The following is a 26018-nucleotide window of genomic DNA, read 5'->3' on the forward strand; positions in this document are numbered from 1 at the left end:
CTGGCAGCACAAGGCCAGGGTTTTTGCTATTCAGGTTTTAAGAATAATCTAAATGCACCCACAGTCTGTACATGCTTAGCTGCTTCCAGTGCTGTGGCGGAAGTGTCAGCTACAACGCAAGCCTGGGGTACGTAGATGCCCACGCCTAGGTCTCAAGCCTTTTGTCAGAACGACATAGCCTCGTTTTACTGCACCACTCCCTAGTGGTTTTAGGCTGCTCCACAATTCGGGGAGCAGAATCGGCACGTGCACCAGGCACTAGCCAAACCCTGGTTGTGTATCAAGCTTGCCTACCTTATTGCAGGTCACTGCCTTGGCTACTCCTCCACAGGCACAGCGCAGTTTTCCTTGTTTTCTGAGGGAATGGCGAGGTAATCAGTCCTACAGATGGAAGAAGAGCGATCACCACAGGCCAAAGGAAGCCCAGGGAGATGGTAGCAGCAAGCATACGCTGAGCTGCTTCACAGGGAGGATCTGTTGAGAGTTGCCACCGACCTCCTGGTTTTCAGAAACACCAAGCGCCTGTAACTTGGCACCTCTTGACATGTCAGCCCTTACCTGCCCTTGGCTGAGGAAATTGCAGGGCAACACCCCAGAAAATGTTTTAGGTGTGCTCCTTCCTCACGGGTAGGTGGGGAGTTGGAACCAGGATAGTCAGGAATATTTTCTCCCCACTCCCGCTGCACACAAAGGGCCTTTTTCTCTGACATATATATAAGGAGAGAAACATACAGTGTGGAATAATCTCCAGGGCTGTCTCTAGACTGGCAAAAACTTGCCAGCTGTCTACACTGACCGCTTGAATTTCCACAAGAACACTGACTTCCTACTGTCTGAAATCAGTGCTTCTTGCGGAAATACTATGCTGCTCCCGTTCGGGCAAAAGTCCTTTTGTGCAAAGCTTTTCTGCAAAAGGGCCAGTGTAGACAGCTCAGATTTGTTTTCCGCAAAAAAGCCCCGATTGCCATTTTCGCGATCGGGGCTTTTTTGCAGAAAAGCGCGTCTAGATTGGCATGAACGCTTTTCCGCAAAAAGTGCTTTTGTGGAAAAGCGTCCTGCCAATCTAGACGCTCTTTTCCGCAAATGCTTTTAACGGAAAACTTTTCCGTTAAAAGCATTTGCGGAAAATCATGCCAGTCTAGACGTAGCCCAGGTGTCTAAAGCTTGAACTACCTCAATCTTCTTTAAAAACAATGTGTGATGTTTATGATCCTAAGTACAGCATATTGTAGGTAGGTCCTGGGAAGACCTACACCCTTCGGACAAGATGCCTTATGATACCACAGTCACTGCAACTTGGCCAACATGTGTTCACTCTGAATTGTAACATGGGCCTTGCTAACTTACTGTATGGCCTCTTTCAGGAGAGACTCAGTCTTGCTACATGCCATGAGGATTCTGAGATGCGGCAACAGAAATGAATGTAAGATTTAAATGCTTTTAATGGTGGCCAGATCCCTTGATGAACCCTCTCAACTACAGCCAGTAATTTCTGCTGCAAGACGCTCACTCACACAAAGATCTGTAAGATTTTTACTTACGCATTTTCCTGGACAGTCTCCTCTGCTTTGGAGACCTTCCTGTAGCAATAGACCATTTCTATCAGCAGCCACAAAGTAAGGAAGACCAGAAGAATGTACATCATAATTTCAGAGATGACTGACGTGAAATCTTCTCCAGCTGTTGGGGAAACAGAATTGAAATACATCACTGATCTTTTAGAAGATTGTCCAGTGCAAAACAGGTTCTAAAAGAACTGGCCTGCTCCTGTTTTCAGTCAGCTGATGTTACCTGCAAGATTGAGCATCAGAAGATACAGGATTGTAGGGTTACTTAAGCACCTCTTATTGGAACTAAGGCCAGCAGGCTGAGTCTGCTGCTGAAAATGGAGGCAGCGTCTGAACTGCCATTTGAGTGAATAGCTCTGAAGCAGCTTAAGAGGCTGTGGCTAAGTGAAGAACAGAGCCTGCCAATGCAGCTGCATGCCATCTTGAACTGCAGTACCTGAGCTGAAGTCTTCTGCTCCTATCCCCAAACCAGCTGCCAGAAGTGGAGGAAGAATCTCAGCCGGGTCTGAGAGGGGGGGAATCTCTCATCAGCTGTTTCACCGTGCACGCTCATGGAAATAAAACGGACATGTACTCAAGCTTGCCACTAACTCCAGTTCTGTTCTCAGAGCATGCACCTGCACAAACGTGCATCCCCGTTTGAACCTAGCTTAGCCTGGAGGCTGATATTGTTGTGTGCTCTATTTTCCTAATCCCTGGTGCATGGCTAGAAGTCCGCTCCAGCTTGAGGGGACTCTCAGAAATTTACACAAGATCAAAATGCTTTCAATGGTGGGCAGCAGGACTTGTAGGGAGAAGGGAAAGAGATTCACAATCAGGACAGATATGGGATGGAAATCTTGGCCCAGTGAAGTCAGCAACAGCAAACCTCAGCAACCAAGACTAGTGAGGGGCCCCCCTTCATCTCAGTGGGCTGCAAGATTGAAAGTGGTGGGAAATATGCATCCTGTTGGGCTTCTGCCTGGATCCTGTGCACCCCCTCTCTGCCCCTTTCCACCAGGCCTTTCACGCTCTGTCCCCACGTCTCCTCCTTCCACACAGAGATTGAATGGCCACGCATCAGCTGATTCTGAAAGTGCTGGGAGGAGGGAGGAGCAGGTAAGTGCAGGGCACCAGTGCGTGAGAGGCATGGGGGAGGGGAGCAGGCCGCAGCAGGCTCACCACAGGCATACCTACTGACTTAGGATGGCCAGCCTTTCAGGGTAGGCAGGGAGTGGGAAATGCAGGTGTAGTAATGTGCAGCTAGAGGTGGAAAGAAATGGAGACGGAAGAGTAGAGGAAATCACCCCCGAGAAGTGAGCACTGAGTGCCACTAGGGAATAGCGCCTGGAATGAGCTGAAAAACAGGAAGCCCATTGTGCTTTGCTTTGTACAACATATTTCACTAGCTGGTCCCTTGTCCAAGAGCTGCTGGCTGAGCCCAGCTTTCAGGGGACACATTTCTGAGCTCCCAAACTGGGCATACAGCCAGCACAAGCGCTGCAGGCTTTCGCATCCGCCTGTGACAAACCAGACGGAAGAGTGTGGCTGGGGAAGTATTTGCACAGAAACTTAGTTGGCGGCATCCCCCCCCTAGAGATACCACTGAAAAGAGCATTGTCTGGTGGGCAACAGCCGTGGCCAGGCAGGTCCCACCCAATGCCACCAGTCCTCCATACCCTCCTCTACCACAGTGAGATGGATCAATCTGGAGCTTGTGAAGAGTGGGCGATGGATCTCAAAGTCAAACTCCCGGGTGACGTTACAGGTATAGATCCCCGAGTCATTCAAGGTCACATTTAATACAGTGATGGACACATCCTGCATGTCTTTGCTCCCATTCCACTGTAGCCGGCCACTGAAGCGGCTTGGAAATTCATGGTGAACTTTTCTGTATTCATAGATCTGCAAACAAATGGGGGGAGGGGTGGAAAGTAAAGAGTCATTAGTCACCTACCAGTTTGCTGGGGCCATTCCACTCCCCACCCTGCGATTTCTTTTCTAGCTATTGACAGTTCCCAACTAGCAGGTGGTTTAGAACTTCTCTTGCTGAAGCAGCATGTTTTAAAAGTGCTTTTCAGGAGGGTGTCTGAAAGCACTTTGCAAAGAGGGCAATCAGAATTGTTTCCATTCTACAGGTGGGGAAAATGAGGCACAGCAAGGCCAAATGACTTGGCCAAGACCAAAGCAGAACAGAGGCAGAATCAGGAATGGATTTAAATACACACAGTTGTGTGAGAGCACTGGAAATTGTGGTCTGAACACAAGTGTAGCAACAGAATATTGAAACTGTGCTAAGGATAAATGTAATGACTTATTCACCTAGCCATCAGCACTGGGGGCTTGATCTTCAACTTGCCCCGAACTGGGCCTCCCTTTCTACATGGTCAGCTTTAGGAGCGTGAGTTGTTCGGTGCTTGAGATAATTTTGATGAATGGGTATACCCATAGGCTACGTTTAGACTGGCATGATTTTCCGGAAATGCTTTTAAAGGAAAAGTTTTCCGTTAAAAGCATTTTCGGAAAAGAGCGTCTAGATTGGCATGGATGCTTTTCCACAAAAGCACTTTTTGTGGAAAACGTCCGTGGCCAATCTAGACGTGCTTTTCTGCAAAAAACAAATCTGAGCTGTCTACACTGGCCCTTTTGCGCAAAAGTTTTGTGCAAAAGGGACTTTTGCCCGAACGGGAGCAGCATAGTATTTCCTCAAGAAGCACTGATTTCTTACAGTAGGAAGTCAGTGCTTTTGTGGAAATTCAAGCGGCCAGTGTAGACAGCTGGCAAGTTTTTCCGGAAAAGCGGCTGATTTTCCAGAAAAACTGGCCAGTCTAGACACAACCATAGAGCAGTACTTGTATGTCTAACTTGTGCCCACAAATAATTGTGGGTGCAAAACTGTAGCCACTAATTTGTGCACCCACAAAGTGCAGGTGCAAGAAGAAAGACAATTGTTTAAAAATCAGATTCATCCCCTCCACCTACAGGCACGTCGGCAATTTAAGCTCACACTGTGCGGTAGTTTAGGAGATTGGTGAAAGCATGTGGACCCTCTTGCCAGTCTGTAGAGGACCAGTCCATGCCATTAAAACACTTCCTGAATCACACTCATTAGCATGCTGAGTAGCTAAGCCAATCCTGAATTCCCTTCTTATGCTTTATAGTTGACATAGAGTCATAGAACCATACAGCTGGAAGAGACCTCAGAAGGTCATCAAGTCCAGCCCCCTGCCCTAGGCAGGACCAATCCCAACTAAATCAACCCAGCCAGGGCTTTGTTAAGCCGAGACTTAAAAATCTCTAGAGATGGAGACTCCACTACTTCCCTAGGTAACCCATTCCAGTACTTCACCACTCTCCTAGTGAAATAGTTTTCCCTAATATCCAATCTGGACCTCTCCCACCACAACTTGAGACCATTGCTCCTTGTTCTGCCATCTGTCACTACTGAGAACAGCCTCTCTCCATCCTCTTTGGAACCTTCCTTCAGGAATTTGAAGGCTAATATCAAATCCCCCCTCACTCTTCACTTCTGCAGACTAAACAGACCCAACTCCCTCAGCCTCTCCTCATAAGTCATGTGCTCCAGCCCCCTAATAATTTTGGTTGCCCTCTGCTGGACCCTCTTCAATGCGTCCACATCCTTTTTGTAGTGGGGGCCCCAGAACTGGACACACTACTCCATGGCTACGTCTAGACTACATCCCTTTTTCGGAAAAGGGATGTAAATTAGACGTATCGCAATTGCTAATGAAGCGGGGATTTAAATATCCCGTGCTTCGTTAGCATAAAAATGGCTGGTGCTTTTATCGGCACGGAGCTTTATCAGAGAAAAGCGCCAGTCTAGACGCTGATCTTTTGAAAAATAAAGCCTTTTCCGAAAGATCCCTTATCCCCATTTTTATGCTAACGAAGCGCGGGAGATTTAAATCCCCACTTCATTAGCAATTGCGATACGTCTAATTTACATCCCTTTTCCAAAAAAGGATGTAGTCTAGATGTAGCCCAGATGTGGCCTCACAAGAGCCAAATAAAGGGGAATAATCACATCTCTGGATCTGCTGGCAATGTTCCTCCTAATGCACCCTAAAATGTCATTAGCATTCTTGGCTACACGGGCACACTGTTGACTCATATCCAGCTTCTCATCCACTGTAACCTCCAGGTCCTTTTCTGCTGAACTACTAGGGTATGTCTACACTAGCTCATTAATTTGAGCTAGGTAGGCAAATTAGGCAACCGGAGTTGCAAATGAAGCCCGGGATTTAAATATCCCAGGCTTTATTTGCATGTTCCTGTCTGGCCGCCATTTTTAAATACCCCTTAGTTCGAACCAACTGCCTGATTGGCAGATTTGCCCATCTAGCTTGAATTAACGAGCTACTGTAGACATACCCCTACTTAGCTGGTTGGTCACCAGGTCTGTCCAAATCAAAGCTAAACATGAGCTCTGTTCTCTAGCTGAGACAAAAACTTTACTTCTTCACATGCACATATGCAAATATGCAAGACTGCATACACTCAGGACTCATTCTAAAAATCTGTTGCTTCTTATCCATCATTGCCACATCCCTCTATTTTAACTCAGTCAAAAGGACTGTTCCAAAATCCTCCCACACAAAAGTCAAAAGTGCACACAGAGACCGGCTAAGTGCTTCACAAATCCCATGATGGAGTAACTTTCACAGGGATGTTACTGTGCCACCATCATTAAACCAGCGGGTAAAAGAGCTGTCTAGCACTAAATCCTGGTTTCAGTCAAACCAATGGCTAGAATTACAGGGGCTTCAGCGGGTTTTCTGTAGAGGGTGGCTCATACAGTTACCTAAATGCTTCCAGCTCCCATCCAGCACACACCATATGATCCATCATCTATAGCCAAGCCCTTCGATTCAACCGCATCTGCTCTAATCCCACTGACAGAGACCAGAAACTTCAGGATCTCTACCAAGCATGTATAAACCTCAACTACCCACCTGGAGAAATAAAAAAGCAAATTGAAAGAGCCAAACAAATACCTAGAAACCATCTACTACAAGACAGACCCAAGAAAACCAACAATAGAACACCACTTGTCATCACCTACAGCTCCCAACTTAAACCTGTCCAACATATTATCAATAAATTACAGCCTATACTGGAACAGGACACTAAACTCCAAGAAGCTCTGGGAGACAGACCCATAGTCTCCTATAGACAACCACCTAATCTCAAGATGATTCTTACCAACAACCACAGGACATACCACACTAATACCAACCCTAGTACTTTCCCTTGCAACAAACCCCGTTGCCAGCTTTGTCCACATATTCACTCTGCTGACACCATTATTGGGCCTAACCAAGTGAGTTTTAAGATCAAGAATACCTATTCCTGCGCATCCAGAAATATAATCTATGCTATCATGTGCCGAAAGTGTCCGTCTGCTATGTACATTGGACAAACGTCTCAGACACTTTGCCAAAGAATCAATGCCCACAAAACAGACATTAGACAGGATCACAAAGAAAAAACAGTTTCTTGCCGTTTCAACCAGAAAGGACACTGTCTCAATGACCTAATCACATGCATCCTACTCCAGAAGACTTTCAAATCTGCACTTGAAAGGGAATCCTCTGAACTGGCATTCATGTTAAAATTCGACACTCTCCACGGGGGCTGAACAAAGACCCCAACTACCTTACCCATTACAAAGATAGCTTCCCCAATTATCACCTCTAATACCATTAGCTCACAGACATCTACCTTTCCCCACCTCTAATATCATTAACTCACAGACACTTACCTTCCTTTCCCCCCCACCCTGCATCCCCCTTCTGTTCTGAAATGTGATTTGTCCTTTTCATATTTGTTCATTTTTTTAATTGTACCCTTTGGTATATATGGTTGTGACTATTTTCTTCCACTATTTGATCTGAGGAAGTGGGTCTGGCCCACGAAAGCTCATCACCTAATAAACCATCTTGTTAGTCTTTAAAGTGCTACATAGTCCTGTATTTTGTTTCAGCTACACCAGACTAACACGGCTACATTTCTATCACTAGTTTATTTCTAGACATCTCAGTCCATCCTCCAATCTTCTATCTGCCCACTCTGCACCCATGTTTGACTGTCTGCATTGCTACTCTGCAGCCACACGGTGAAGTCTGAGAGAAGCCAAGTTCCCTGCATTGTGGCTGCTGCTTGACAGGCTCAGTCAGCAGCCTGGTCAAACTAGCCTAGGATCTGTGTCCTGGGGGAAACACATCAGCTGCCTTCTCCTGTAAGTAGTGTAGCGCAAAACACAAGTAGACAAGTGCACAACGCAGGCTTGTATTCTGCCACTGACCAACCATGGAACTAGGGCAAGTCGGTTCATATTTCAGTGCCTGTTTTCTCCTCACCTTTCAGCAGTCTTGTTTATTTAGGCTGTAAATTCTTTGGAAAAGGGACTGCTGGCTGTGTGTATGTACACACACTGGGGTATGTGCACCCCCTTACACCATGTGGTCTGGAACTCATTAGGCCTTCTGAGTGCTGCTGCATGACAAATAAGCAACTGGATCAATGATGGTCGGGGGAGACAGTTATGAGACAATGTTGGTAAAGTGCTTTGGTACCTTTGGGGGAACAGTGTGATACAAATGAAAACACTGCAGTGGGGCTAAATAACTTAAGGAGCATTGTCATTTTCAGTCCTGTGTGAGTGGCCGCTGGACATTCTTGTCTTTATCAAGTCAAAATGTCACACACATATAACCCATATTACACTTGCTGCTCTTGTTTTCCTTGTGTGAATTTCACCAAAAACTTGAATGCTCTGCCAGGCCTTTTCACCTCCCTTACCTCTTATCCCTTATTTGCTGGATACTTTCCCCACACTAAAGGCTAAGGAAGCAATGACTTAGGTTAGCAAATCTGCATACCAGCTCATCTTTCCCCCCTTCAGTCTTGTAGAACCATTCCACCACAGTGCTTGCAGACACTTCCTCTCTCTTCATGCAGGAGATACAGAGCAGCTTCATGTGAGTTCCTTGCACAGCCTCCGTCTCCGAAGGAACTTCCACGCAGACTGGAGAACAGATGCCAGCTGAAGCCATTGGGCCAAAATAACAGCAATTGGAGATAGAGATGGAGGAAAACAAAAGATTTTTTTATTCAGGTCTCGTCTTTTACAGAGGTATTATGAACCTCACTTGAAAACCATCTGCTTTATTACCACGGCTCATGGACAACCTATAAAAATCTAAACTGGCAAATTTTACAAACTTTCCTTCTCCAAGCTGAACTCTGTAAATACATAATTAATAATAATTAACAATCTGTGATTGCTGCAGGCAAATTCCTAGCAGCAGCAGCTGCCTTGCCACATTTTTAAGTCCTTTTAGTGCTACTTTAGAAAGGAATCACCCTAATACGTTTGCTCTCAGGCACAAACAGTTCAACATACTACCCCCTCGAAGGTCTGTTACAGCACTTCTTGAGCTCTGTATTGCACCTGCCTCTGAATCCAGTCTACAGGAGCAATTGTGCACTAAATGAATCTGGATGTTTCAGAGTGATGCTGTGTCCAAGTCCAATCATTAGGATTCACTAGGCTCAACGCTTCCAGTTTTGTGGTTTTGTAATTTTTATGTAAGTACAAGAGGCTTAGAGTGAGGCAAAGTTGGCTTCTGGGTAAGCTTTAGCGTCTGTGTGAATGATAGCCAAAAAGGCTTTCAATTAGGTCAACACAGAAATTGGCAGGTGTAAAATATTTCCCTCTGTAATGAGGCAGCCTTCTCTTCTCTGCAGCTAGGCACTACAGCCTCCTACTCATCAAATGCTGTCTTGATACAATGTAAACCCATGCTGCCTAGGAATGGGAAATATCAACAGGAACAGCTTTGTCTAGAGTCTTATGCCACTAGCATGATGCTGACTGTTACCTTCATCCTCTTTCCTGTAGATGAGGTCTGGGATTGTCTTTTGCAGCTGTTGCACTGTAATTATTATTTAGGCTGACAAACGTCTCCACCTCCCCCTGTAGGCCTAGAGTGTGAGAGCTGTGGGCTTGATTGCCTGCTCCCAGTCTCGTCTCCAGCAGCCCGGGTGCATGTCCTAGTCTGTGGGGCGCGGTGATGGGTTACTTCCTTGCTTTGGTCTGTGGAAGCTGTTCCACATTAATTAAATACTGTTCGGGCACGCACAAGGGCACAATGCTCTCTGTAGTTCAGGGGCTTGGCTATGCTCTTGGGGTGTGGGGAGAGGTGGATTTGAATGTGACATGTAGCCCGGGAGGGTGTGCCTGCATTGGGGGAGGGGGAGGTAGTAGTGGGCTGATCGCTTCCCTCTTGCTTGTGGACACTGTTCCACGTGTGTGTTTTGGGCCAAGCTTCTTGCTAACCTCGCTCTCCCGTCCAGTGGTGAGAAGGGATTTGACGAGGGTTCCCCCCCTGGCCAGGTGAGCACCCTAATTCCTAGAGCAGTGATAGGAGCACCTGCAGTCTTGCCAGCTGAAGCTGTTCCATGCAATGGCATTGCTCTTGGGGCCAGGGGTCCGGCTGCACAGATCGGCTGAGTGTGGAATGTTCAAATCCCGTTTATGCCAACAAGGTGGGAGTTAAAGCAGGATCCCCCTAGCCCAAGGCTCTGCTGTGCTTCTGTGGCACCACAGTGTGGGGGAGGGGGCTAGTCTTATGAGCCCTGCTCTTGCTACCAAAGCTGTTCAACTTCAATGAAACAGTATTTGGGGAAGGGAGCCTAACGCCCGGGTGCATAATCCAATGGCCAGGCTCTGGGGCTGCTCTCACAGAGGGTTTGAGGCAGCGGGAGCTGTGGGGAGGGCCGCACTGTGGAGTCATGGACAAGCTCTTCCCTGTTCAATAATGACAAGCATCCGGGCAGCCTTCCTTCTGCGGAGCAGTGGTTTGGCCACGGGGCTGGGTTGTGGGTCCAGTCTTGCCTTTCTGGTGCTAAGGAAGGTTTGAGTGGGTCTGTAACAGCCGGAGCAGGCTTTGGGGTACTGCAGTGGGGGCATGGGGCTGGCATCCCTCGTGCCTGGGGAAGCTGGTCCACTGTAATTACATGGTATTTGGGCATCAGTGTCATCTAATTCCCTCTGTAGGCTGGTGGTTAGTTGACAGACTGGAGTGTAGGACATGTGGGTTCGATTCTCCCCAGGCATGTGTGGCCTGCTCCTTCTGCATTAGGACAGCAGGTGCCTCCCTTCTTGCTGCACCAAGATGTTCCACTTGAATTAAATATGACTTGGGCCAGGATGTTACTGTGACTTACTTGTTAGGCCAGCAGTTAGGCTGTGTCTCTGGCCTGAGGAAGCTGTGGGTTTGACTCTCCCCTGGTCCATATAGCGTGACCTGACACCCTATGGTGCCTTCCTACTCTTTGCCTGGGGAAGCCGTTCCACTTGAGTTAAATGTGTTGTGGACCGGGTGCCCAGCTACGTCCAGTGGCTAGGATGGAGACCCGGGTTTGAACCTGCACGGGGCTTTGTGCAGGGATCTCTAGCCGCCTGGGTGTTTGGCCTTCATGGTGGGCCATCCTTGTCCTGACCCCCTCTCTTTCTCAAGAGGCCGGTGACTTCTTGGGAAAGGGAGGGGATTGGGCACAGGGATCGCTCACCAATGACTCTCCCCAGAAGGTGGCCACCCCAGATCACAGCCCTCAAAAGAGTGGGGGAGTGCCTTGGGGTGCCTGACACAAGCTGGGACTGATCATGGTGGACTGGGCAGGGAGGGGGGTTACTGCTCAGCAGCAAAGCTTTAATTAAAAAGAGCAAGAGAGCCTGCAAATGGCCTCTTGGCCAGATCCAAGGGCTCTGTTCTCTCACACCACAGGTCCTCCTGACAGCATGAGTGGGGATTTAATTCAGGGCCACCAGCACAGCACGCAAGCACCCTAACCCGCCCCCCACAGAGGGCACTGAAAGCTTACCCTGGTTGATAAATAGCTACAGTGGAGCATCCGAACGGTAAAGGACGGAAGAGCCAGTGTCCACACAACAAGCCGACTAGGGATGGGAGCCAGCCCCTTACAGCAGCAAGGTTTGTATTCAACCACAGCACTGCCAAAGCAGGCACATGGAGCAGATGGCCCAATGCCCATGTCATGGTTCCTGAACTTGGCCCACGTTCAGCACAAAGGACTGAGGGAGCCCCCACAACATCCCACTTGCCCAGCACTGAGAAATGCTCAAGGGTCAAATCCCCACTCTTCCAGAGGAAAGGGGGCTTGAACCGTACTCTCCCCCAGGGGGGATTGCATCCCAAACCACTGGACCACCCAGGGCCTTTTGCTCTCGCTATGGCCTAATGACTATTTAAGGAAGGTGGCCTCCCTTCAACAGAAGAGACAGACAGGAATGTGGGAATTCCTCCCAGCAAAGCACTAAGGTCATTCAGTTGAGAGAAAAGCAATAAAGGTTCAAATTCCTTCTCAGTAAGAGCATAAGGGCATTGAACCCCAACCTCCTATATGCTGAGCATCACCCCCAACCACTGGCTGCCTGCACAGCTGTGGCTCCAGGAATAGGTAATGAAAGTGGAACAAAGCCACTGGCACTTCAGAGGGGCAGCCAAGTTAGTCTGTAACAGGAAAAACTTAAAACACAACTAATAGTCTGGTAGCACTTTAAAGACAAAACTAGAGAAGATTGAGGGGACTGGAGCACCCACTAGCTGGCTTGTCACTAGAGAGTGGACAAGCTGAGTGTGAGTTGAACTAGCGTCATCCACATGCCGGTGAGCACCCAAACCACAGGACTACAGAGGAATTCACATAGCAGGTGTGGCAAGTTACTGTGTAATGAAAATGGTACAGTCTCAATATGCTACAAAGTGCAGCCCTCAGCCTATCCTTTATGTCAGTCTTGGGGTGCATGCCTGCTCTTTGGGCAGGCAGAAGGAAATTGACTTACAGTGTTCCCCTGCCAGGTACTAACCTCTGCGTACCAGCCAGGCAAGGAACGTCTCCAGTGAATCAGGTGCCTAAATCATTTACTGAGCTTGTTAGGGACCCGCCTGATGTCCCACCAAGTATTTAAGGGGGAAGGGGCCAGAGGCATCCTGTGTACCTTTCAACCTAGGGTCATCCCTTGTGGTGTGAAGTGAGGGCTGCTTGAGTTTCAGCCTGGAAAAGAGACAGTGCGGTTGGAGAGGACAGAGGCCTGTACACTCATGACTGGAGTGGAGGAAGAGACTCAGGCAGTTTATTTACCCTTCCCTGCCCCCCCCATAAGAACCGCTGAAATTAGTGGGCAGCCAGTTTAACGCAAACCAAGAGCAATACTTCCCACAACACGCACGCAGCCTGGGCCAAAATTATGAGTTCAAAAAAAATTAGTTTATGGTGAAAACAGCGGAGTCAATAGCCACCACTGCAGAGCGTGCGTGGGAGACAGCTCCGTACCCTGGGGAGGGACAGGGCCTCAGGCAGAAGGGATAGGCTGCGGGCAGCCAGTCGTCCACACCACCTGGATTGTGAAACTGGACTTTCCCCCTGCCCTCAGAGCAGTGATGCTCCAGCAGCAATTCAAAGTGACTCAAGGCTCCAGCTGCCATTGTTGCTACTGAATCACGGGGCTCCAGGGAAATTGCCCCTCCCCCCGTCGGAGGCCTGGGTGAAAAGGTTTGCCAGTGGCTAGTAGCCAAAATGGTCAGGGACACACCCCTGTGCTGAGTATCCCTAAGCCTCGGTCAGACGCTGGGAGTGTTCAACTTGATGATTGCCCTCCTTTGTTATTGCCTTGGAAGCCGGTCAGCAGACTGGCCGTTGGGCTAGGTGGATCATTGGTCTGACCCACTCTGGCTGTTCTAATGTTCTTCCCTTCCCTCTCTGGCTGATGAGATGGGATTTGGAGAGCCGCACCTATCACCCAGGTACTCTAATCATCTTGCAGCCCTCATGCATGCACTGATTACAGAGCTACATCTTCATTAAGCCAGGATTTCAATACTAGCAAGCCCTGGGGTAAATACTGGGACAGCGGGACTACACCCCTCTGGAAAGTTGCCATTCAGACTGTTGCCAGCATTACAGGCATAAGCATTCATGGGCTAAGCAAAAGATTCAGGACATGCTGGACATTTCTTGGCACCAAGGGAGCATTTCCAAAAATACAGAAAGCACAAAAGAGCCAACCTTTAAGACCAGCAACAAAAATCCCTCCAGATTTCCTAAGCAAACTGAAATAATTGCAATAAAAAGTCTCTTTGCTTTGCATGAACTACCCATCAGTCAGTCCCTGTGATCCGCCTGCTGCATGTTTACATGCGTTCCGCCCTGTGGACTGGCAGATCAACGTACACAACATTCTAAAACACTAGGGAAGACGCAGCAGAGCACAGACAAGCATTATTGAAAAGCACGGTTTCTGTGATCAGGCCACTTAATAATAACCTAATTGATGTAATTAACTTAATATTAATGCCATTTCCTTCTCTCTGCCAACCAAACTAAAAGCCACCATTAAGGCCGGGTTTTATTTGAGAGGCATTAGGAAAGGCTCGCTGGGGGAGCAGGTCTTTAGAGGAGCACGCTACAGCGGCCAAGCTCAGGGCTGCTTGGAGGAACCCAACCCCACAAAGAACGAAGGCACCTACCCCAGATAAGCAACAGGGCTGAAGAGAGACAGAGACACCCTGCGGGAGCAGCCATTATTCCGAGAGGGGAGCGGTTCTCGGGCTGGAAGAAGGCTCGTCGTGCCCAGTGTGCAACAGGGTCTCAGGCTGCCGGCGGATCCGCGCTGGGGTGCTGCGATCGGTCAGCGGGCTAGGGGCGCAGGGGAGCCGCGTGTGATTTTAAGGTGCCATTTTCTGGCGGCAAGACGCTGGCCGGACCCCAAAGGGCTGGAGTCAGCACCACGGACAGGTCTCCCGGCAGCCGGATCGCTGCCCCCTCGCCCCCAGCGAGCCAGGTTCGTCCAGAATCCACGCGGGGCTGCCCCGGCCGGAGCCACCTGCAACCCTGCCTCCGCCGCCCGGCCCGGCTGCCGCTAGGAGCAGCGCGCCATGGGGAGGGAGGCCCCCGGCACGGCGCACGGAACGCAACAGCCGGGGGAAGGCTGCGGGGGCTCCCCCGGGCGCGCAGAGGAGGCGGCGGCTTAGAGGGGCCGATCCGCCCCCTCCTCCCCAATCAGATCCGCCCGGAGCGTCCCGAAGCCCGGAACCGGCAGGGCGGGGAGCAAGGGCGGCTGGGCTGGGCGCGCCCCTGGACTGGGACCGGCCGGCTGGGGGCGCCTGGCTCTTCGCCCCTCCCGCGGGCCAGGTGCATCGCAGCGCCGCCGCTACACGCGCTTCCCCGGCGGCAGCATCAGCAGCGAGCCCAGCCTTCCCGGGGGATGCTCGCTCTCGCCAAGCATGCGCGGCCACCTCCCTTCCTCCCCGGCCAGACAGGCCCCCGCTGCCGCCTCACCTGCCCTGCCCGCCCCAGGCCCTCCCGCCTGGCCACGCCGGCTGATCGCTCCCCCGCAGAGCAGAGCCACGCGGCCTCGGTCCCTTTTCTGGAGCAAGCCAGGCGCTGGGCGCAGGCACGTGCGGCTCCGACGGGCCCCCCGGGCTCCACGTGCCTTTCGCTCCAGCGGCTCGGATGCCCCTGGGGGCTTCGCTCCCGGAGCTGTAGCGTCCCTCGCGACCCCCCCCCCCCCATGCACGTACGGGGCAGCTCTGCCGGGAGCGCTGCGGCACCAAAGCAAAGCCGGGGAAGGAGACGCGGGGTCTTTATCCGCTGGCAGGACACAGGCCGCGAGGAGCTTAGCGCGAACATTTGGAAGGCGCTGAAGGTCATTAGTGTCACAGGAGGAAATACTGGGAAATCCTCGCGGCTCATCTAGCAGCAGGCCGGGCTCTGTGGCCTTGGAGAGGAGCCACAACATGCGCCTCCGACGCAGAGTCACAGCTGAGCCGCTCTGGGAAAATCGGATACTCACTAAGTGCCCCCTCTCCCGCGTCCTTTTCTTGCTTCCTCTTTTCTTTACTTCTTGCAGGAGGCACGATAGGGAGCAGCTGCACCGTGGGCACGGCCCTGTTAAGTAACCTGCTGCACCCATAAGAATATATGGAGTTTGACTTCTGTATGGGGGAGGGTGTGCTCCAGCAGTCAGGCCAATGCCAAGGGTGGGGGCGGGTAGGGAGGGGATTCTACACAGGTCCAAAGCAGTTAGGGAAGCAATGTACCCCTGCCCATACCCAGAAGAGACGGGCAGAAGGCTGACTTCCAGTCACTACCATGAAAGGCACTGGGGCGTATCATTTCAATTCAAAGATTGGATACATGTTATAATCGCACAGAAGGGTTCCTCCTCTAATCCCCAAACACTATAGCATTGGCCCTGATTTAACAAGTTTAGAGTCCCTCTCCCAAATGCAGCTGTCACACGGATGGAACTAGCCTAACCAAGCTCACTATTACACAGGCATAGCACTGGAATTGGAAAAGGTTCAGAAAAGGGTAATAACATGAGGAGGGGTATGGAACGGCTGCCATATGAGGAGACATGAATAAGACTGGGACTTTTACACTTTGAAAAGAAACAGCTAAGCAGGGCTATGATAGATGTCTATAAAATCATGACCGCTGCAGGGAAAGTAAATAACGAAATGAAATTTGCTCTCTCATAACACAAGAACGAGGGGGTCACCAAATGAAATTAATAGGCAACAGGTTTAAAACAAACAAAAGGAAGTGGGTTTTTTTCATACTAAGCACACACAACCTGCAAGAACCTGCCGTTTTTATGTTCTTATGTACAGGGTATGAAGAGTGCTTGATTCAAATGTACCTGCAGAGACAAATTTAGGTTGGCAAAATACATTTAGTATGCAAATGTTTTCTTTTCACCCTTCTCTCGCCCTAAGTTGAGGTTGAGGGATTGGCACTGAAATATGTGCTTGATAGGTTTGCTTTTGCTAAATATGAACTGGGAGAAAGGAGTTGTTCTGTTTTTCTACATATGGTCAGATCAAGTTTCATGCATTTCATTTCTACAGAATAATAATACATAGTAACCATTATCTATGAATAACAACAGCAAAATAATAAAATAGTGATTTCTATCAAAGTAAGATCCTGCAATCCTCAGGATCACACCTCCTTTGTGCTAGACAATAGCCCAATATATAGAAGTTGCTTGTAATCTAACCAAGTATCATGAATGCCCTGTGCTCAAATAATGAGGGATAAGAAAGAAGTTACGTTGTTGCCAGATAAGAGGTTTCTGCTAACCCATCCTCTCACCCAAAGGATGCTTTTCTCTAGTTTAATGACACTTGCAGACTGAACAAGGCTCAGTGGAAGGACAATTCCTAGCCAGTAAGACATCACAATGAGCATTAAGCCGTCTGCTTGGCTTCCTCAGTTCTGGGAAGCATACTGCAGACACAATCACTAAGAGCAGGCCAACATGGGAAATTTACTGGAACAGCTATTCCAGTTTAACTCTCTAGCTACGTCTACACTGCGAGTTTTTGCTAGAAGAGGAAATGCAAATGAAGTGCAGATTAGGATTTTCTCGCACTTCATTTGCATACTCTCCTCCGATCTGTTTTTGCGCTGGGTTTTTTTGCACAAAAACAAGCAGTGTGGTTGTTTTCTTTCTGCGCAAAAAGCTCCTTGTGCACAAGATTGGCATACCCCCTTTTTTGAGGCATAAGGATCTTGTGCAAAAAGGGGTTTTTGCACAAAAAGGAAATGGCCACACTGCTTGTTTTTGCGCAACTCCCCCTAGTACAAAAACGGATCAGAAGAAAGTATGCAAATGAAGTGCAAGAAAATGCTAATCCGCACTTCATTTGTATTGCCTTTTCCAGCAAAATTCGCAGTGTAGACGTAGCCAAATTTGTGTGAACACTCTATTTCTGGAATAACAGTGCCTTTTTCAAAGCTGGGTAAACTAACCCAGAAAAAAGCCAGAATAAGGGAATTCACATGGAAAGTCAACCTGGAGCTAATCAACCCTACTTTAATCAAGAATAATTTCCCCATGTAGACGAGCCCCAAATAAAGGGCACAGGATAAGGAGACAGACATTGTTGTTCTACAGAGGTATAGGATTTGTCCCCAGTTCACCTCCCACAGTGTAAATAATGCCTAGTGGATGGCTGCTGCTTTGTAGGGCTTTTTATAGACACTCAGAAGCTATTGAGCAATGTTCCTGGCTGTCTCGTCTGACAGCCACGTGTTTTGAAGAAGTGCAGTGGAATTAACATCTGTTCTCAGCAAGCCAGGTGCACTGCTGGAAAACACAAGTCCTTGCAAAACACAGGATGCTTGGATTAGCTGCGCTGTACTGCATGTGCGATATCTGTTCTAATTGCAGCCACCCTAGAGAATCCTGACAGCGAAAGAAAGGCAGCCTGCCTGAGAACGTGCAATTAAGGGGAAGAAGATCAATAGTGCTGACTCAGTTCGTAGCCACTAATTGGCTGTGCACTTTCTAGTCCCTTAGCATGGTCCCTCCATCAGGCACCTGACCTAGATACATCTATCTGGGAGGAGGTATCATATGGATGAAGCCCTCTTTCAAGCCTAACCCTGGATTCCTCAGCCTAGGAGGGTGAGGGTGCAGAAAGCATAAATACAGGTCTCACTGGACTTAACAGTATGTAGTCAGCAACAAACGACACATTAAATAATAATATGTGGCAGAGCTGGGAATAGAACCCAACATGAAAATCCCTGGGCCAAAAGGAGACTGAATTCCCCTGCCCAGCTTTGAGGGTGGTGGCTCTGCTAGATGTCCAGTAGGTAAAAGCTCTTCATTTTTGCTCTGTCCAGGATACAAACTCATCTTCTTGGCCCTAGTGGGGAGTTATTCTTCAGTCCTCGATTGCTTTTAACCTTGTGGGAAATAGAGAATAAACACCTCCCTCATGCCAACTGGAACAATATGCAGCCAAATTGTACCACAGCCAATGTTCCCTCTAATCTTTTCCCTCTATGTGCAGATTTTTTCCAGCCATGTGCAGAATAATTTTATGTGCACTGAGGCATGTGCGAACGTGCACCACCAATAGAAACACAAAATCTTATCAGCTGAGTGGCATTTGAATTTCTCCTGAGCAGCCTCACAAGCAAACAGCTTACAGTGAACGCTGACACAACCCAGTGTCTGCCACAACTGGAGCGTCAGTCTGTTTCTGCTACACTTCATTTTTATCTGCTTGTTTGGGTTTGCTGAGAAAGAGCTAGAGAAATACACACACCTTAACACAGGCATGCCCCTCCCCAGTGCACATGCACACAGAGTAAATGAAGGGAACTGAGACAAGTGGTGAGTGTACCCCACATGCATGCTCTGCAGCAGAGAAACTCTCCACCCTTTCCGATCTCCGGCAGGGACTCAAGCACTGAGGGACATAAATGTTGAATGCGACCAAAGGCAGCACCACTTACCATGTCGGGGTTGCTATGACAACCTTCCCAGATACTACAGCACAGGGAAAAGACTGAAGCTTTTGTATCCGAGAAAACTATAAATAGGAGAAAACTATAAATTTTGCATAGGAGAAAACTATAAATTCAGCTTAGCTGCCCCCAGCAAACTCCCTTCTTAATAATGCCCCTTAGGCCAGCACAGGAAAGGGGCAGTGCAAAGCCTGCAAGGCTTGCTGGTGTGTAATGGCTGTCCAAGCAATGCTCCACTACCCTCACAACAATCACTTTAATTTGCTCAGACTGAACTGTTATCCTCATTCGACAGACAAACATCAGAAGGCTCCTTGCTGCCAAGAGAGGACACAGACCCATACCTGTCAACAAATGCTCACGGTCAATCATTCCAGCCTCCAGGCCCCTGGAACAGTGCAATTGCCAGATAGCAAGAGGCAATGGCAGTGCTACCTCCTGACATGTAATTAATGCTGGGGAGAATGATCTGGAAAGAAGAGGATCAGATCACATTTAAAGACACACACTCCACTGTCCTTGGGGAGGACCCTGTAATTGGAATGGAAGCAGTAAGAAACGGAACAGGGCCAACGAGCATTATTTCAAAAGCTGTAGGATTTAATAAAGAATGCCATATTTAAAAATACATAGTATAGGATTCTATAGCAGGGATCTAATTCTCCAGTAGCTTCTCTAGGATGATTTGAAGTTTAGTGTGTGCTATTAAATATACTTATTTTTTTTCATTCATAAGGTTTTAGGTACCTTCTCCACACACAGCCAAAGCAACATCATCTTTATACACCCTTCTACATACAATGCTGCATCTGTATTCTCTGTGCATGTACATAATACTAGGCCTACATTTCCATCCCACATACACGCACACTGCCATTTATTTCTCCATTCTCCAAGCTACATCTCCATCAAATCCACGTGCACCATCTTGTAACTAGATTCTTCTGTGATCTCTGTAGAACCTGGCTTGTGCTCCTCTCTACGCACTCTGTACATCTCCCCATTCGCATGCAGATACAAACTATACAGGGCTTCCCCAGCATTTTCTACACAGATTTATATACCTGGACTCCATACTCAACACATATATGAGCTAACTGCATTTTCCATATACAAACACACTCAGGGCTTACTCGCCATCAGTCACAGATTCTGTATATCTCTGTTCTCCAGAAACTCCCTGAGCCTGGCCAGAGCAGCACCCTGATATTAGAGTATGCTGCTTTACTTTGCAGACTACACAGCTCTACAGAGGCAAATCTCCAACTAGTGTCATCCATCTAAAGCCAGTTGGTACTTTTAACATGACAATGTACCTGCTTTCTGGATCCCTTAGGATTTGTATGGAAATGGGTCTTTGCCTGCCAGAAGAAACACATCCATTCACATCAAGTACTGAGTGTTGTTTTTCTTTCAGGACTGAATTATCTTAGGGTGAGATATTGTAAACAACAGTCCATCTGTATTGTGCATCTTTAACCATGTTCATAGTGGCACTACAACTTGTTATAAAAGGATCTTCGAACTCAGAACAGAATTACAAAAAGCTAAGGATGTTCATGGTTTAGATTTTCAAACCAGTCCAGTTGATTTAGACACATTAAAATGGAAGATGAATTTATATCCCCCGAAGGAACTACTTTGAAAATCTTCACCTCTATGGCTGGAATAGGAGCTTCCTCAATGGCATTCAGGAAATCATCTCTGAGTTTCATTCCAGCACCTTTGATAGCATCTTGTGGTTTACATCTGAACTGCTGCTTTCCACTTTTACCCAGACCAGAGTGCTTTGCCACTGGTGCATTCTATTCCATGCTGCTCCGTGTAAGAAGGTGCCACTCTGAAAAGAACAAGACTGGTGTTGCCCTAGGAAGATAGGCATCATTCTTCAGTGCCAAGAGCAAAGGTGCACTCATGCATGTCAGTGAGACATCAGAGACCCTAATTACAAACAGCAGCTTAATAGGCTGGTGTGTTCCACAGGTATATTCAGAGAGCAGGCCAATTATGATAATCTAAGGTCAACTTCTTTCAGGATTCTCACCACTTCATTTACCTTTTGGTAGTGGATGACAACTTTTTAGAATGTCAGAGCTCTATGCACATTCATTCATACTTGCTCATTTGATTTTTATACTATTACTATTGTAGAAAAACACCAATAAATCAACAGCTTCAATTATATTAGCTGCACAATGTCTGTATTTCCATACACAAAAGCTTGGTCAGCAATAGCTGACTATTCCTTACCTTGCACTGGAATGTCACATTCTTTCTTTAATTTTGTGCACTGAAAGAATTTCCTTGCAGATCCCAAAGAATTGATGCATACTTCACAAAACTCATTCACAAGGTCTGGAAGTGTCACTGGTCGATCACATGCAGGCTTCATTCATCCTGAGTAAGTCTGGCTGCAATTCTCTCTACTCTCTTACAGGGCAGTCCCAAGGAAGAGGAGTTTATCTTCCACCTGAAAAGATAAATCTACAGAACATTAGACAGTATGCAAGAGCTTGTGTGGAAGCATGAAAGTTTCCTTCTGCAATCAGGAAAACCCCTTGGGATAAATTCACAGGTTATATATAACACGTTCTAAGTTACATCTCACTCATGAGTTTAAGGGAGTCTAAAGTATGTTGTTTACAGAGCAATGAGCATGGAATGGAAGGAGATAAGTTAAAGTACTCTCCCCTTACAACTTTTTCGTGGCCCATTGGCATATAATTCTACCTTCTTAGACCCCTTTATGTTCTCTTTTGCTCATTTACAGCCCGATCTTGATCCCACTGTAGCTGATTAGAGCTGACTGCTAGATCACAAGGATGGGATTTTCAAAAGAAGCCTAAACAAATTCTTGGTGCCTAACACTGATTTTTGATGGGAGCTGGCTATCTGACTCTCTTAGGTGCAGCAGGTTGAAATAAGATACGCAATTTGAGCTCCGCAAATTGCATATCTTATTTCAATCTAACTTTGAAATAGCTCATTTTGAAATTTGGTGCTGTCTACACAGTGCCAAATTTCGAAATAAAGTGCTATTCTGAAACATCCCTTAACCCTTGGGGAACAACGGTTACAGGGGTGCCAGAATAGCACGCTTATTATTTTGAAATAACGGGCAAGTTTAAAGATGTGGAATAGCTATTTTGGAATACTTCCAGTACCCTGAAATAGCACCACTGTCTAGACGTAGCCTTAGGCTCCCTGTGACAGGATGCTGTCAGCTCACACTAGATGGGGAAGGGTTAACCCTACCTTGTGGACTAAGGAAGCTATCCCTCTTCAACTCTACTGGGCATGCTCCAAATGCACCAGTATAAAAGGGAACAGCTCACCTCAGCTGGGGCTAGCTGCAGGAGAGGAAGGGTACATGAGGATCAGCCCCGCTAGGGGATTTATAGATGCTGTAACCCAGGCAAAAGCCAAAGTACCCAGGAAGGCCCTGCAGAGTTTGAAGTTGCTGGGAACCTGGGGACAGTAGAGATCCCCAGGCCACAGCTGGCGGAACCATGGTAAGAAGCAGCCTGGGGGAATTAGATAATGGCCCTGTTGGTGAACTGGAACTCGGAGGCAATCAGGCCTTGCCTCCTGCTAATTCAGTGGCACAGGCTCTTGCCTCTACCTGGTGGAAAGAGAGGACCAGAACCCCTTATCTGGGCTGCCACCCCCCTCTTTGTTTGTGCGTGGTGGCCTGTTCCCTGATTGAGGTCTCTTTCTCCTCCAAGTTTTACTGCCTTGGCGACGGGGGGCAAGTATATTCACGTCTATCATTTAAAATACAGGGAGTCTGTCTGTTTCTCTAAGTCACTTTGTTCAAAAACTCCTCCTAAACAGTAAGAACTAGGGCCACCAAAGTTGACAGGCAGCTTCCTCTTACCCTAACTTCAAGCGAGGTCAGGCTTTGGTTGTGCCAGGGAAATGGGAAGTGCTGGGAATGGGACTGTTTCCAGAACATGGAAAAGGAGGGGGCAGAGAAGAGGGACCACTGGGGGCAGCCTCACCAGTAAGATACTGGCCAGCTACAGCCAGGACTCTGCATGTCGCTGGCCAATGGAACAGGTAAATGCCCCCTCCTACTTCAAACAGTGCTGGGGGCAATTCCTGCTGCCCCTGGACTCTCTACCCTGGCCCCCACCCAGGAGACCTGCCCTCCCCAAGAAGAGGCTGGAGATCAGGCCCCACCCCCCACTGGAGGAGAGACCTCCACTAGGAAGGGACCAGGAACCACAACCCGGTCTTGGATAGGCTGCGGGAAGTCGCTGGAGGCCAGGGGCAGCCCCTGAAGCCCCACCTCTCCTACAGAGAGCCTATAGGCTGTGAGGGGCTGCTGGAGGCTGGGACCAGCCCCTGGAGCCTGGCCCAAGTCTCCCCACAAGCTGCAAGGTTTAGAGGCAGATGCCAGGGCCAGCCCCCAGAGGCTGCCCCCACACCTGGGACCAGCTGCAGGGAGGGGGGCAGTTGGAGACTGGGGCTAGTCTGAAGACCTTCATTTCCCACCCCCACTCCCCTGAACCAGCTGCAGTCATCGGGAGGCTAGAGCCAATCCCTGGAACCTCTCACCCCCCACATCCCGGATCAGCTATAAGGCTGGAGGGGAAGGATGCAGGCCATGGCTGGCCCCCAGAGCCTGGGGGAGCCCTGTGACAGGCTGCAGGCTGGTGGGGGGCAGGTAGATGCTGCTGGACCTTCAACTCCCCCCCCTGATGAGCTGCAGGCTGGGGCCAGCCCCTGGAGCTTCTCCCCTTTACCCCCACTCAGGCCAGCAGCAGGGCCCAAGCCCCTGCCCTGCTCCTGCATGCCCACACCCACAGCCCCTGCCCCTGAGCAGCGCTGGGTACATTTGCAAGTAGACACATACTTGCAGGCTACTTATGCCCTGCCCCTGCATCCTAAGGGGCATGGGCGTCTCCCGATCCTGTCACAGTCCCTTTGAAATACTGCACGGAGCCTTTTTCTTTTGTCCACTTGGACTGGCCTTTTCCATACGTACTTCCTCTAACCTGGACCCACTTGCTCCCCACCCCCCCAGGCAATACTAAAAATCTCACTGCTGGGGAGATGTGGTGCTCTCGGCGCTGCGGAGGATTGTCTAGCCCTGCCATGCTGCTTCTGCCTGAGGCCCAGCCCTTCTGGGGAGACACAGCAGGCCCCCTCTGCCTTGCGTAGGGGCCCAGGGAGGCTGTGGACCCACTGGATATTTGTGCACAATCCACTGCTGGAGGTACAGTCTTTTGCAGGAGAGGTAATTCCAAGGTTCCCTTAACCACTTTCGGGTCACTAGAGACACTCTCTCATTGTTGCCTTTTATTGCCCCATGGCTTTCTGTTGCCCCGTTTTCTTCTCTGATACTAAGATTTACAATTTGGGGGCAGGAAATCTTTATACTCTACACTTGTGCAGTGCCTTGCAGTGAGGTCTGGGATTCCTCAGTGCTGCTGTAATCCCGGAAAGCCAGGAATCCTGGGTTCAAGTCCCAGTGCTGCCTGTTGTTTATGGGATGATCTTAGGTAAGTCAAGTTTGCTGCCCTGTGCCTCTATTTTCCCATCTGTAAAATAGGATAAATGATACCAAGAGCTCTTTTGTAAAGCACTTTGAGATCTATGGGTGATAAGAGCTAGATATTAATACATTTCCAGATTGATTAATTTCACTGACTTCATTACCCCAGAGACTGAAATGGATACAGCATTCCTCACATACTACTTGTGAACCCAAATATCCTGCACCCTTTATTGCCTAGGCAAATCTCATCCCGCTAGATGTCTGAGGCTAGGTCTACACTGCAATTAATCATCCCCTGACAGGCTTGCGAAAGGTCACTTGGGCTGGCTAAGGCTTGGGTGAGGGGCTGTTTAATTGCAGTTTAGATGTCCTTGTTTGGGATGAAACCCAAGTTTTGGTATTCCCATGAGGGGAGAGCTCTGAACAAGTCAGCTGACATGGGTCAGTGGTGGGTATAACTGCAGTGTAGACATACCTCAATTATTCTGCTAGTTAAAGCAGCAGGGTCTAGACTACATACTTCACATTTCACCTTCTAGCATGTAGCAAATACCTATTTAGCACTAATCTCCAGGTGCTGCAAAACGCCACTCACCTATCACACTGTCACCTGAGAATCTTCAGTTGCTCTCTGGTGGTGGGTAAGTATTACCACTCCTTTCTGAGAGCCAGGGAAAATGAAACTGACAAGTGTAAGCCTTTTTCCAATGTGATACAACACTGGGAACAGAACCTGACTCCTGTTGTCCTGCTCCAACCTCTAGACGCTCCACCTTCCCAGGAGAAATACAAAGTGAGCGGAGGACAGCTAATTTATATAGTTTGGGAAGGGAGAGGACCTGACAGCATAGAGGAGTGACACGGTCACAGGGAAAGAGAATATGAAGAAGTAATAAGAGAAGAGAGGAAGAAGGGTGGGAAAGACAGAAGCAGGATGACCACCAGAGATTAGGGGTCCCTCATCTTTGGGGAAACACTGCTGGAGGTGCCAGTAGAGAGCTGGACCCAGGCCCAGAGGAGTATCCAAAACCAGTGGCTACGTCTAGACTGGCATGATTTTCCGGAAATGCTTTTAACGGAAAAGTTTTCTGTTAAAAGCATTTTCGGAAAAGAGCGTCTAGATTGGCACGGACACTTTTCCGCAAAATGCGGAAAAGCGTCCGTGGCCAATCTAGACATGTTTTTGCGCAAAAAAGCCCCGATCACCATTTTCACGATTTTTTGCGCAAAACAAATCTCAGCTGTCTACACTGGCCCTTTTGCACAAAAGTTTTGCGCAAAAGGGACTTTTGCCTGAATGGGAGCAGCATAGTATTTCTGCAAGAACACTGACGATCTTACATGAGAGCGTCAGCGTTCTTGTGGAAATTCAAACAGCCAGTGTAGACAGCTGGCAAGTTTTTCCGAAAAATCACATGATTTTGCAGAAAAACTTGCCAGCCAGCCAGTGTGAAAAGGGAAAAGGATTACATCAGGCATGTCCAAAGTCCGGCCCGCGGGCCAATTGCGGCCCGTGTTCCGGTTTAATACGGCCCCCCCAGGTAATTTGGCAATATCTATCTTTTATGGCCCCCAACGAATCCATATGTATT

General features: G+C 48.6%; 1 protein-coding gene across 4 annotated transcripts in view; it reads right to left on the minus strand.

The window, feature by feature from the left end:
* SCN3B (sodium voltage-gated channel beta subunit 3) overlaps positions 1-21377 on the minus strand; it is a 28574-nt gene extending 7197 nt beyond the window's left edge. Inside the window, exons 1-6 of one of the 4 annotated variants that reach the window (XM_006116618.4) lie at positions 15176-15415; positions 14123-14291; positions 8450-8613; positions 3227-3452; positions 1542-1680; positions 295-381 (exon numbers count right to left, since the gene is read on the minus strand). In XM_006116618.4, the coding sequence (XP_006116680.1) occupies positions 318-381; positions 1542-1680; positions 3227-3452; positions 8450-8613; positions 14123-14177 (648 nt within the window). In that variant the 5' untranslated portion in view covers positions 14178-14291; positions 15176-15415 and the 3' untranslated portion in view covers positions 295-317. Of the gene's footprint in view, positions 1-294; positions 382-1541; positions 1681-3226; positions 3453-8449; positions 8614-14122; positions 14900-15175; positions 15416-19267; positions 19389-21173 lie in introns of those variants that run through there. The other 3 variants (XM_006116617.5, XM_014570242.4, XM_075909422.2) reach the window with 3 other exon arrangements.
* Positions 21378-26018: the final 4641 nt, after the last annotated feature.

The sequence above is a fragment of the Pelodiscus sinensis genome, chromosome 25, assembly GCF_052426305.1.
Source record: "Pelodiscus sinensis isolate ZL-2025 chromosome 25, ASM5242630v1, whole genome shotgun sequence".
NCBI classification, from domain to species: domain Eukaryota; kingdom Metazoa; phylum Chordata; order Testudines; family Trionychidae; genus Pelodiscus; species Pelodiscus sinensis.